Source organism: Musa acuminata, chromosome BXJ2-4 (genome assembly GCF_036884655.1).
Source record: "Musa acuminata AAA Group cultivar baxijiao chromosome BXJ2-4, Cavendish_Baxijiao_AAA, whole genome shotgun sequence".
Classification (NCBI taxonomy): Eukaryota; Viridiplantae; Streptophyta; class Magnoliopsida; order Zingiberales; family Musaceae; genus Musa; species Musa acuminata.
Window position 1 is genome coordinate 4,730,935 of NC_088341.1, and position 13,321 is coordinate 4,744,255.

At 37.8% G+C, this 13,321-nt stretch overlaps 3 protein-coding genes across 3 annotated transcripts; all 3 read right to left on the bottom strand.

Annotated features, from left to right (window-relative positions):
- Positions 1-576: 576 nt before the first annotated feature.
- On the bottom strand, positions 577-5,435 carry LOC135609325 (polygalacturonase ADPG1-like). Its single transcript, XM_065102438.1, has 9 exons — positions 5,076-5,435; positions 2,496-2,618; positions 2,187-2,347; positions 1,861-2,140; positions 1,564-1,771; positions 1,405-1,486; positions 1,108-1,216; positions 901-1,014; positions 577-810 (listed from the first exon to the last, which is right to left on the bottom strand). Exons 1-9 carry the CDS (start codon positions 5,433-5,435, stop codon positions 577-579), a joined length of 1,671 nt encoding a protein of 556 aa, XP_064958510.1.
- A 358-nt stretch (positions 5,436-5,793) lies between these two features.
- Positions 5,794-10,596, bottom strand: LOC135609326 (polygalacturonase ADPG1-like). Its single transcript, XM_065102439.1, has 9 exons — positions 10,237-10,596; positions 7,713-7,835; positions 7,404-7,564; positions 7,078-7,357; positions 6,781-6,988; positions 6,622-6,703; positions 6,325-6,433; positions 6,118-6,231; positions 5,794-6,027 (listed from the first exon to the last, which is right to left on the bottom strand). Exons 1-9 carry the CDS (start codon positions 10,594-10,596, stop codon positions 5,794-5,796), a joined length of 1,671 nt encoding a protein of 556 aa, XP_064958511.1.
- A 358-nt stretch (positions 10,597-10,954) lies between these two features.
- On the bottom strand, positions 10,955-12,980 carry LOC103981577 (probable polygalacturonase At1g80170). Its single transcript, XM_065102484.1, has 9 exons — positions 12,876-12,980; positions 12,596-12,727; positions 12,407-12,518; positions 12,239-12,317; positions 11,942-12,126; positions 11,783-11,864; positions 11,486-11,594; positions 11,279-11,392; positions 10,955-11,188 (listed from the first exon to the last, which is right to left on the bottom strand). The coding sequence occupies exons 1-9, from the start codon at positions 12,978-12,980 to the stop codon at positions 10,955-10,957; spliced, it is 1,152 nt and encodes a 383-aa protein (XP_064958556.1).
- Between the last annotated feature and the right edge of the window lie 341 nt (positions 12,981-13,321).

Sequence of the window (13,321 nt, forward strand, 5' to 3'; positions counted from 1 at the left end):
CTTTTTTATAAATAAGAAAAATGATAATGATAATGACAAAGAAAAGAATAATAATGCTAATAGCAAGCAAGAGTCGTCTTCGAATAACAGTGTAAATCAAAAGAAGATCAAAGTATTTTTCTTTTTGAAAAGCTCAATAAATTTTTTTTTTCACCTTAGTTTTTTTCTTCTTCTATTTGGTGACTAGTAATACCTTATTATTACTATTTGAGAAAGAATTGCACTTGTATGTGATCCTCTCTTTCTTCACAAATAGTATTGTCTTCAACCAAGATAAAATGCAATACAATTATAGATGTGACTTGTGAAAAAATAATTTTTTTTTCATAAATGATAAACGATAAAAACGAGATTTGAGCTTAGAACCTACGATAATCTTTTTCAGCTAAGTGCTAGCACCTTCACGTGAAAATATTAAACTTTATCATCACTTAATTAGATATTTAGTAAATAAAGAAGACATGATTGAAGTTTATTAGTATAAATGATCAATTCGCATATTTTCCCACCAAAACCATTACACTTGAGAAATTTGAAAATTACGGTCAAAAGCTCTTACAAATGCTGTACTTTCTTTCATGGCATCAAGCAAGGAACTGCAGGCATGGCGACACCGGTCACTGTTCCATGGGCGTTGAAGCAGTAAGATGATGCTTGCCCTCCTTGCTGTGCAGGTTGGATCTCAACATTCTGGATGGTGATGCCCGTGCAGGCCACGTTTTGGCTGCAGTTTAAGTTGATCGCTACCTGGCTGCTTGATGTGCCTCTTACTTCGATGAATCGCACATCAGTCACTTGCACAGCTGACGACTTCTCCATCCAACAGAAGAAGTTTGGATTAACAGGACATCAGAAGATAAATTCTGGAACTACCTAAGAACTTCAAAGATTTCGATTTACCTTCTCGGCGCAGACACCGGTAGCACAGTAGTGTTGATCTATTATTATAGGATTCTTCACTGCAGTGAAGTTGATATTCTCAAATATTATCGTCTTTGCATAACCATATCCTCCCTGATAAGAAGAAAGAAAGCTAAGTTATAGCAGTGAGAAAACACCATGGCTTTCATCCTTGGGTTGAAGAAGAGGAGAGGATGGGAGACTTGCCTGCCATGTCTTTATCCTTACGCCATTCATTGTGCTAGATATGTTGCAATGACCAACCTGGATATCCGACACTTCCGCACGAGAGTTGTTCATTCCCAGGCTACCAACGCTAGAAACACAAACCAACCGATAAGTGTCGTTCAGTATCTGTGACTAGAATAAATGTTTTGATTCTTCATATCAATCAGGGAGGTCTTCATTTTTATCTGCTCGGCTTAAACAAATGTTTCTTTGATGTGAGTTTGATTCTTTGTATACAAAGAGTTAATTCTTTAGTTGTTGTGAGAGGAGACAAACCTTATGCCATGGCCAGGGCCACATGTTACCCAGCTGACATTAACATGGAAAGAACCAGTGCCTATCGATATACAGTCGTCTCCTGCAGCCAACATCGACTGTTACCTATTCTTCTTTGTACGTATCACAAGGAGCGGTGACAGGAACGGGAAGGTGTACCTGTACCAATGGTGGAGTCGGAGACGTTGACGTGATGGCTCTGTTGGATGTGGATGCCGTCGGTGTTGGGGCTGTCGCCGGGGGCGGTGATGGTAACACCGGTGATGCGGATTGTGGAGCTGAAACCCACCACTAGGTGCATCTGGGGGCTGTTGATAAGCCTCAGATCAGCCACCAGCGCTCTGCTGCAGAACAGCAAAGCTAGCGTCTGCATATATCCCAGTTAATGCTTGTGATTACAGTCTCCTAACGCTACGATGCGTGCATTTCCAAGATAGAGCAGTTGAGAAAGCTTACGTTGGGAGCAACAGAGCATTGCTGCGGCAGAAACCGAAGGAAGAGAAGGCACGTAGAAAGCAGGATGAGCTGCGTTGACCTGAGAGTGTCGGAAACAAAAACAGGAAAGTGGAGAGGACGAAACGCTAACTTGATTGGTCTTGCACGACCACCAAGCGGCTCCCTGACCGTCAATCTTCCCGGATCCGACGATAGACAGGCGATCGATATGGCTGAACAGTAACCAGTGATCAATTTTTCCTCCCCAGAGTTGGCTGGGCCGTATGATGTCTCCATCAACCTACAGCACGAGAGAGAGACAGAGAGAGCGCAGAAGACTCGAGGACTTGCTGACGGCGACAAGCAGACGCAATACCTGAACACGGACGTAAAACTGGCAGGGACCCTGGAAGACGATGGGATTCAACAGGAACGTCTTCCCTGCCGGGATGAGGAGAATGGAGGATACAGAACTCTGACATGTTGCATTCCATGTATCCAAGAACGCCTGAGGAATAAAACACCGAACAAATGTGATTATAATGGAAACATATCATGCAAAAAGAGGTAGAGATCTCTTCATGTATATGCTTAACATATACACGCATACAGAAATAAAAGAAAAAAGACAAAGAGGATGTATTGATTTCTGATACTTTAGTGTCATCTGTTACGCCATCTCCTTTCGCTCCGAAGTCCGTGACGCTGTAATTTGAAGCTGCCACACACCCAGCAATGAAGCAAGCAAGAACAAGAATCATTATCGAGTTTACGAGTCCCTGCACAAGGCAGTGGCAGAAAAGAGATGGTCATCCATAGCATCCAGAAACTACATTGGCACAAGAAAATAGCACAGAAAACCTCTCTCTTTCATAATCGAAATAAAATACATAAATATAGAAACAATAAATTTAGCCTGATTAGTGAAGTTGTAAGAAAAAGGATATTTATAATTTTAATATATTTAAATTATATGTTTCTTAATTGTACAAGATATATTTATATTTTTTTCACACTTATTTACATGGTGTATAAAATCTCATTCATATAATTATTGGTATGAGAATATTATCTCAAGAATAATTTATTTAATTTGTCCGATTTTGATAAAGATATTATCATTTGTAAGCCTCCCTCTCAAGTTGGCGCATGAATATTCAATATGTTCAAGTTAAGTAGATAAGAATGAAAGTATCTTTCCAAGTAGTTTGGTAAAAATATATGTAAAAATGAGCATATGACAGAACAAAGACCGTAGTAATTTATCAGACTAAATTTTTTCTCCCATCATATTGCAGTCAATTTCAATATATTTCATGCAGTAATGAAAAATGGGATTTGCCACAATGTGTATTGCTGCCTGATTAACACAATGTAATTTGGCATGATCGAAGTGTAAGAGATACTTCAACTAAGTAAATCCACAATCCTATATTATGCTTGCATTGAAGAACGTGAAATAGTTGATTGTTTCTTCTTTGTCTTCCAAGAGATGAGAGTATTCAAACAAAAACATCTTTTTGTAGTTGAACAATCTCCCCAATCAGTCTCATAATATATAGTCAAATTTAGATTATTATCTGCTAAAAAAATAGTTCTTGTTCTAGTGTTTCTTTTAAATATCACAAAACTCGAATTGATGCTACAAGATGTGATTTTCTAGGTTGATGCATAAATTGACAAAGAAGGTGCATCGAGTAGGTTCTATCGGATCTTGTGATTATAAGATAAAAAAAGTCATCCAACAAATCTGATCGATGGTTGAAGAGTTCATCATCTAATGGAGTGAGCTTCAGGTTTTGATCCATGCAAACATTAATTGGGGCAGCTCCAGGGAGACCCATATCATCAAGAACGTCTAATGTATACTTTTATTTTGAAAAAAAAATATGTTTTTAGAATATACTATTTTAATTTTTTAAGATTTTTAATTTAAAATTATTCATGGATAATCATATCATATATCTATATATATTAACATTATTATAGAAGAGTTTTTATTTTCCCATGTAAAAAGTAAAACCTATGATGAATTGGAGAAGTTTGTTTCAACTCATAAAGAGATTTATTCGGTTGATAGTATATAAAATTTCTTATTATGATAACTGTAAAAAATAATATTTTAAACAACAAATTAATAGGATTATCCATCTTTATTTTTTGTAATTTTTACCTTTCAATAGCAACCAAAATATCTATAATAAAGATCTAAAATACATTTATCTAGATAAATTTTCACATAATAATCTATGTTTGCTTAGCTTACAATGGGAGCAACAGGCGGCATCGTTCCTGGGGAGAGCGGTGCACGATGATGACTACAATCGAGGGTGGTGATGATGGTCAAGGGCACGATGATGACGATTAGAAGTTGCTGGTGGAGGGAGAGAGATATTTTTATAAATTATAAAAAAAAAAGCCTTATGTAAAAATCAATTAGAGAGCTTTTTAAAGTAAAATTATTTTTTGTTTAGTATTTACATTGTCTATGTTGTCAAGATAGAAAACTACTATAATTGATTAATGGAGGTTGCCAATAATATCCATGAGGTGAGATTTGACCAGATGGATTCCCCTGTAATTAATTACTTTCTACATAATCTTAACAAAAATTATAATTTATTACTATATATGCTTTGCATTTATACATCAAAGCATATATATATATATATATATATATATATATATATATATATATATATATATATATATATATACACACACGATTGTCAGAGAAATTATTCTCTTTTTAGATTTTTTTTTTCTAACGATACCCTCATTTTCAAAATTCACAAACAGTAACCCTCTATTTTTAATCTTCCAAAAATTATCCCTTCCAAAAACTATCATTTTTTTCCATGCAAATCCAAATTTTTTTTCCACCAATTGTTTTCAATTTTTCTGGGTTGGTTTTTATCCATAAAATAATTTGTATTATTTTTACAACACTATATAATTTAAGTCAATTTTTTAAATTTAGGCAAGAAAATATATGACAGCTTTTGAGGTTTATCTTTGAGATTTTCAAAATAGAATGTATGTATGTATATATATATATATACATATACATATATCCATATATACATATATATATATATATATATATATATATATATATATATATATATATATATATATATATATATAGTGTTTTTAATATATATATATATATATATAAGATTGACACTCTCGTATGGAGAGTGTCAAGCTTGCTTTGACAACATATGCGGCCTCGCCTTCGGCAAGGACCCGGAGACGCTCGCACTCGACCTCCTGGAGAACGCCTCCGCAATCGCCTTCGACAGCGCCGCCGTGGCCAGCCTCCATCGCTTCATCTTCCTCGAGTTTGTCTGGCGGTTCAACAAGTGGCTCCAAGTTGCCATGGAGGCCACGCTCACGTGCAGCGTCGCGCACGTCGACGGCTCCAACTTGGCATCAAGGCCCGGAAGCTGGAGCTCAGAGACAGCCGGAACTACGACAACGTCCTCTCTCCCTTCGTGAAGAAGGGCACTTACACCGACTCTTTTCTCCAGCATGTGGTGCTCAATTTCATTCTCGCGGTCAGCTAGTTTCTCTAGCTGGTCACGATATCCCATGAAATTAGAGTCACAAGGATGATAATATCTATTTTCAAGATTTTCTTGGTGAAGAAAATGTGACTTATGAAATTATTATTGTTCGAAGCTTATTAGTATAAATGATCAATTTGCATATTTTCCCACCAAAACCATTACACTTGAGAAATTTGAAAACTACGGTCAAAAGTAATTCGAAAATCGAAAACAGAGTTTATATTCATTTTGATAAATTATCATACTAAAAATACATATTTGTCAGCTCAACTATTTGGCTTTAAAACAACTTAGTTTAACATTTTTTACAATATTTATAGAAAACATTATTTTAGGAGCAGAGAACTCTGCCAAAAGCTCTTACAAATGCTGTACTTTTCTTTCATGGCATCAAGCAAGGAACTGCAGGCATGGCGACACCGGTCACTGTTCCATGGGCGTTGAAGCAGTAAGATGATGCTTGCCCTCCTTGCTGTGCAGGTTGGATCTCAACGTTCTGGATGGTGATGCCCGTGCAGGCCACGTTTTGGCTGCAGTTTAAGTTGATCGCTACCTGGCTGCTTGTTGTGCCTCTTACTTCGATGAATCGCACATCAGTCACTTGCACAGCTGACGACTTCTCCATCCAACAGAAGAAGTTTGGATTAACAGGACATCAGAAGATAAATTCTGGAACTACCTAAGAACTTCAAAGATTTCGATTTACCTTCTCGGCGCAGACACCGGTAGCACAGTAGTGTTGATCTATTATTATAGGATTCTTCACTGCAGTGAAGTTGATATTCTCAAATATTATCGTCTTTGCATAACCATATCCTCCCTGATAAGAAGAAAGAAAGCTAAGTTATAGCAGTGAGAAAACACCATGGCTTTCATCCTTGGGTTGAAGAAGAGGAGAGGATGGGAGACTTGCCTGCCATGTCTTTATCCTTACGCCATTCATTGTGCTAGATATGTTGCAATGACCAACCTGGATATCCGACACTTCCGCACGAGAGTTGTTCATTCCCAGGCTACCAACGCTAGAAACACAAACCAACCGATAAGTGTCGTTCAGTATCTGTGACTAGAATAAATGTTTTGATTCTTCATATCAATCAGGGAGGTCTTCATTTTTATCTGCTCGGCTTAAACAAATGTTTCTTTGATGTGAGTTTGATTCTTTGTATACAAAGAGTTAATTCTTTAGTTGTTGTGAGAGGAGACAAACCTTATGCCATGGCCAGGGCCACATGTTACCCAGCTGACATTAACATGGAAAGAACCAGTGCCTATCGATATACAGTCGTCTCCTGCAGCCAACATCGACTGTTACCTATTCTTCTTTGTACGTATCACAAGGAGCGGTGACAGGAACGGGAAGGTGTACCTGTACCAATGGTGGAGTCGGAGACGTTGACGTGATGGCTCTGTTGGATGTGGATGCCGTCGGTGTTGGGGCTGTCGCCGGGGGCGGTGATGGTAACACCGGTGATGCGGATTGTGGAGCTGAAACCCACCACTAGGTGCATCTGGGGGCTGTTGATAAGCCTCAGATCAGCCACCAGCGCTCTGCTGCAGAACAGCAAAGCTAGCGTCTGCATATATCCCAGTTAATGCTTGTGATTACAGTCTCCTAACGCTACGATGCGTGCATTTCCAAGATAGAGCAGTTGAGAAAGCTTACGTTGGGAGCAACAGAGCATTGCTGCGGCAGAAACCGAAGGAAGAGAAGGCACGTAGAAAGCAGGATGAGCTGCGTTGACCTGAGAGTGTCGGAAACAAAAACAGGAAAGTGGAGAGGACGAAACGCTAACTTGATTGGTCTTGCACGACCACCAAGCGGCTCCCTGACCGTCAATCTTCCCGGATCCGACGATAGACAGGCGATCGATATGGCTGAACAGTAACCAGTGATCAATTTTTCCTCCCCAGAGTTGGCTGGGCCGTATGATGTCTCCATCAACCTACAGCACGAGAGAGAGACAGAGAGAGCGCAGAAGACTCGAGGACTTGCTGACGGCGACAAGCAGACGCAATACCTGAACACGGACGTAAAACTGGCAGGGACCCTGGAAGACGATGGGATTCAACAGGAACGTCTTCCCTGCCGGGATGAGGAGAATGGAGGATACAGAACTCTGACATGTTGCATTCCATGTATCCAAGAACGCCTGAGGAATAAAACACCGAACAAATGTGATTATAATGGAAACATATCATGCAAAAAGAGGTAGAGATCTCTTCATGTATATGCTTAACATATACACGCATACAGAAATAAAAGAAAAAAGACAAAGAGGATGTATTGATTTCTGATACTTTAGTGTCATCTGTTACGCCATCTCCTTTCGCTCCGAAGTCCGTGACGCTGTAATTTGAAGCTGCCACACACCCAGCAATGAAGCAAGCAAGAACAAGAATCATTATCGAGTTTACGAGTCCCTGCACAAGGCAGTGGCAGAAAAGAGATGGTCATCCATAGCATCCAGAAACTACATTGGCACAAGAAAATAGCACAGAAAACCTCTCTCTTTCATAATCGAAATAAAATACATAAATATAGAAACAATAAATTTAGCCTGATTAGTGAAGTTGTAAGAAAAAGGATATTTATAATTTTAATATATTTAAATTATATGTTTCTTAATTGTACAAGATATATTTATATTTTTTTCACACTTATTTACATGGTGTATAAAATCTCATTCATATAATTATTGGTATGAGAATATTATCTCAAGAATAATTTATTTAATTTGTCCGATTTTGATAAAGATATTATCATTTGTAAGCCTCCCTCTCAAGTTGGCGCATGAATATTCAATATGTTCAAGTTAAGTAGATAAGAATGAAAGTATCTTTCCAAGTAGTTTGGTAAAAATATATGTAAAAATGAGCATATGACAGAACAAAGACCGTAGTAATTTATCAGACTAAATTTTTTCTCCCATCATATTGCAGTCAATTTCAATATATTTCATGCAGTAATGAAAAATGGGATTTGCCACAATGTGTATTGCTGCCTGATTAACACAATGTAATTTGGCATGATCGAAGTGTAAGAGATACTTCAACTAAGTAAATCCACAATCCTATATTATGCTTGCATTGAAGAACGTGAAATAGTTGATTGTTTCTTCTTTGTCTTCCAAGAGATGAGAGTATTCAAACAAAAACATCTTTTTGTAGTTGAACAATCTCCCCAATCAGTCTCATAATATATAGTCAAATTTAGATTATTATCTGCTAAAAAAATAGTTCTTGTTCTAGTGTTTCTTTTAAATATCACAAAACTCGAATTGATGCTACAAGATGTGATTTTCTAGGTTGATGCATAAATTGACAAAGAAGGTGCATCGAGTAGGTTCTATCGGATCTTGTGATTATAAGATAAAAAAAGTCATCCAACAAATCTGATCGATGGTTGAAGAGTTCATCATCTAATGGAGTGAGCTTCAGGTTTTGATCCATGCAAACATTAATTGGGGCAGCTCCAGGGAGACCCATATCATCAAGAACGTCTAATGTATACTTTTATTTTGAAAAAAAAATATGTTTTTAGAATATACTATTTTAATTTTTTAAGATTTTTAATTTAAAATTATTCATGGATAATCATATCATATATCTATATATATTAACATTATTATAGAAGAGTTTTTATTTTCCCATGTAAAAAGTAAAACCTATGATGAATTGGAGAAGTTTGTTTCAACTCATAAAGAGATTTATTCGGTTGATAGTATATAAAATTTCTTATTATGATAACTGTAAAAAATAATATTTTAAACAACAAATTAATAGGATTATCCATCTTTATTTTTTGTAATTTTTACCTTTCAATAGCAACCAAAATATCTATAATAAAGATCTAAAATACATTTATCTAGATAAATTTTCACATAATAATCTATGTTTGCTTAGCTTACAATGGGAGCAACAGGCGGCATCGTTCCTGGGGAGAGCGGTGCACGATGATGACTACAATCGAGGGTGGTGATGATGGTCAGGGGCACGATGATGACGATTAAAAGTTGCTGGTGGAGGGAGAGAGATATTTTTATAAATTATAAAAAAAAAAGCCTTATGTAAAAATCAATTAGAGAGCTTTTTAAAGTAAAATTATTTTTTGTTTAGTATTTACATTGTCTATGTTGTCAAGATAGAAAACTACTATAATTGATTAATGGAGGTTGCCAATAATATCCATGAGGTGAGATTTGACCAGATGGATTCCCCTGTAATTAATTACTTTCTACATAATCTTAACAAAAATTATAATTTATTACTATATATGCTTTGCATTTATACATCAAAGCATATATATATATATATATATATATATATATATATATATATACACACACGATTGTCAGAGAAATTATTCTCTTTTTAGATTTTTTTTTTCTAACGATACCCTCATTTTCAAAATTCACAAACAGTAACCCTCTATTTTTAATCTTCCAAAAATTATCCCTTCCAAAAACTATCATTTTTTTCCATGCAAATCCAAATTTTTTTTCCACCAATTGTTTTCAATTTTTCTGGGTTGGTTTTTATCCATAAAATAATTTGTATTATTTTTACAACACTATATAATTTAAGTCAATTTTTTAAATTTAGGCAAGAAAATATATGACAGCTTTTGAGGTTTATCTTTGAGATTTTCAAAATAGAATGTATGTATGTATATATATATATATACATATACATATATCCATATATACATATATATATATATATATATATAGTGTTTTTAATATATATATATATATATATATATAAGATTGACACTCTCGTATGGAGAGTGTCAAGCTTGCTTTGACAACATATGCGGCCTCGCCTTCGGCAAGGACCCGGAGACGCTCGCACTCGACCTCCTGGAGAACGCCTCCGCAATCGCCTTCGACAGCGCCGCCGTGGCCAGCCTCCATCGCTTCATCTTCCTCGAGTTTGTCTGGCGGTTCAACAAGTGGCTCCAAGTTGCCATGGAGGCCACGCTCACGTGCAGCGTCGCGCACGTCGACGGCTCCAACTTGGCATCAAGGCCCGGAAGCTGGAGCTCAGAGACAGCCGGAACTACGACAACGTCCTCTCTCCCTTCGTGAAGAAGGGCACTTACACCGACTCTTTTCTCCAGCATGTGGTGCTCAATTTCATTCTCGCGGTCAGCTAGTTTCTCTAGCTGGTCACGATATCCCATGAAATTAGAGTCACAAGGATGATAATATCTATTTTCAAGATTTTCTTGGTGAAGAAAATGTGACTTATGAAATTATTATTGTTCGAAGCTTATTAGTATAAATGATCAATTTGCATATTTTCCCACCAAAACCATTACACTTGAGAAATTTGAAAACTACGGTCAAAAGTAATTCGAAAATCGAAAACAGAGTTTATATTCATTTTGATAAATTATCATACTAAAAATACATATTTGTCAGCTCAACTATTTGGCTTTAAAACAACTTAGTTTAACATTTTTTACAATATTTATAGAAAACATTATTTTAGGAGCAGAGAACTCTGCCAAAAGCTCTTACAAATGCTGTACTTTTCTTTCATGGCATCAAGCAAGGAACTGCAGGCATGGCGACACCGGTCACTGTTCCATGGGCGTTGAAGCAGTAAGATGATGCTTGCCCTCCTTGCTGTGCAGGTTGGATCTCAACGTTCTGGATGGTGATGCCCGTGCAGGCCACGTTTTGGCTGCAGTTTAAGTTGATCGCTACCTGGCTGCTTGTTGTGCCTCTTACTTCGATGAATCGCACATCAGTCACTTGCACAGCTGACGACTTCTCCATCCAACAGAAGAAGTTTGGATTAACAGGACATCAGAAGATAAATTCTGGAACTACCTAAGAACTTCAAAGATTTCGATTTACCTTCTCGGCGCAGACACCGGTAGCACAGTAGTGTTGATCTATTATTATAGGATTCTTCACTGCAGTGAAGTTGATATTCTCAAATATTATCGTCTTTGCATAACCATATCCTCCCTGATAAGAAGAAAGAAAGCTAAGTTATAGCAGTGAGAAAACACCATGGCTTTCATCCTTGGGTTGAAGAAGAGGAGAGGATGGGAGACTTGCCTGCCATGTCTTTATCCTTACGCCATTCATTGTGCTAGATATGTTGCAATGACCAACCTGGATATCCGACACTTCCGCACGAGAGTTGTTCATTCCCAGGCTACCAACGCTAGAAACACAAACCAACCGATAAGTGTCGTTCAGTATCTGTGACTAGAATAAATGTTTTGATTCTTCATATCAATCAGGGAGGTCTTCATTTTTATCTGCTCGGCTTAAACAAATGTTTCTTTGATGTGAGTTTGATTCTTTGTATACAAAGAGTTAATTCTTTAGTTGTTGTGAGAGGAGACAAACCTTATGCCATGGCCAGGGCCACATGTTACCCAGCTGACATTAACATGGAAAGAACCAGTGCCTATCGATATACAGTCGTCTCCTGCAGCCAACATCGACTGTTACCTATTCTTCTTTGTACGTATCACAAGGAGCGGTGACAGGAACGGGAAGGTGTACCTGTACCAATGGTGGAGTCGGAGACGTTGACGTGATGGCTCTGTTGGATGTGGATGCCGTCGGTGTTGGGGCTGTCGCCGGGGGCGGTGATGGTAACACCGGTGATGTGGATTGTGGAGCTGAAACCCACCACTAGGTGCATCTGGGGGCTGTTGATGAGCCTCAGATCAGCCACCAGCGCTCTTCTGCAGAACAGCAAAGCTAGCGTCTGCATATATCCCAGTTAATGCTTGTGATTACAGTCTCCTAACGGTACGATGCGTGCATTTCCAAGATAGAGCAGTTGAGAAAGCTTACGTTGGGAGCAACTGAGCATTGCTGCGGCAGAAACCGAAGGAAGAGAAGGCACGTAGAAAGCAGGATGAGCTGCGTTGACCTGAGAGTGTCGGAAACAAAAACAGGAAAGTGGAGAGGACGAAACGCTTACATGATTGGTCTTGCACGACCACCAAGCGGCTCCCTGACCGTCAATCTTCCCGGATCCGACGATGGACAGGTTATCGATATGGCTGAACAGTAACCAGTGATCAATTTTTCCTCCCCAGAGTTGGCTGGGCCGTATGATGTCTCCATCAACCTACAGCACGAGAGAGAGAGACAGAGAGAGCGCAGAAGACTCGAGGACTTGCTGACAGCGACAAGCAGACGCAATACCTGAACGCGGACGTAAAACTGGCAGGGACCCTGGAAGACGATGGGATTCAACAGGAACGTCTTCCCTGCAGGGATGAGGAGAATGGAGGATACAGAACTCTGACATGTTGCATTCCATGTATCCAAGAACGCCTGAGGAATAAAACACCGAACAAATGTGATTATAATGGAAACATATCATGCAAAAAGAGGTAGAGATCTCTTCATGTATATGCTTAACATATACACGCATACAGACATAAAAGAAAAAAGACAAAGAGGATGTATTGATTTCTGATACTTTAGTGTCATCTGTTACGCCATCTCCTTTCGCTCCGAAGTCAGTGACGCTGTAATTTGAAGCTGCCACACACCCAGCAATGAAGCAAGCAAGAACAAGAATCATTATCGAGTTTACGAGTCCCTGCACAAGGCAGTGGCAGAAAAGAGATGGTCATCCATAGCATCCAGAAACTACATTGGCACAAGAAAATAGCACAGAAAACCTCTCTCTTTCATAATCGAAATAAAATACATAAATATAGAAACAATAAATTTAGCCTGATTAGTGAAGTTGTAAGAAAGAGGAGATTTATATTTTTAATATATTTAAATTATATGTTTCTTAATTGTACAAGATATATTTATATTTTTTTCACACTTATTTACATGGTGTATAAAATCTCAGTCATATAATTATTGGTATGAGAATATTATCTCAAGAATAATTTATTTAATTTGTCCGAT

Excerpts from the sequence above, each read along its gene's own strand:
- LOC135609325 (XM_065102438.1), bottom strand. The coding sequence starts at position 5,435 with ATGGGATATCGTGACCAGCTAGAGAAACTAGCTGACCGCGAGAATGAA. Across the intron at positions 1,772-1,860 it reads AATGCTCTGTTGCTCCCAAC|ACGCTAGCTTTGCTGTTCTG; the intron begins GTAAGCTTTCTC and ends GGATATATGCAG. Across the intron at positions 1,015-1,107 it reads TAAGGATAAAGACATGGCAG|GGAGGATATGGTTATGCAAA; the intron begins GCAAGTCTCCCA and ends TCTTCTTATCAG.
- LOC135609326 (XM_065102439.1), bottom strand. The coding sequence starts at position 10,596 with ATGGGATATCGTGACCAGCTAGAGAAACTAGCTGACCGCGAGAATGAA. Across the intron at positions 7,565-7,712 it reads GCGTAACAGATGACACTAAA|GCGTTCTTGGATACATGGAA; the intron begins GTATCAGAAATC and ends TTTATTCCTCAG. Across the intron at positions 6,434-6,621 it reads GGCCCTGGCCATGGCATAAG|CGTTGGTAGCCTGGGAATGA; the intron begins GTTTGTCTCCTC and ends TTGTGTTTCTAG.
- LOC103981577 (XM_065102484.1), bottom strand. The coding sequence starts at position 12,980 with ATGATTCTTGTTCTTGCTTGCTTCATTGCTGGGTGTGTGGCAGCTTCA. Across the intron at positions 12,318-12,406 it reads CGGATCCGGGAAGATTGACG|GTCAACGCAGCTCATCCTGC; the intron begins GTCAGGGAGCCG and ends CGACACTCTCAG. Across the intron at positions 11,595-11,782 it reads GGCCCTGGCCATGGCATAAG|CGTTGGTAGCCTGGGAATGA; the intron begins GTTTGTCTCCTC and ends TTGTGTTTCTAG.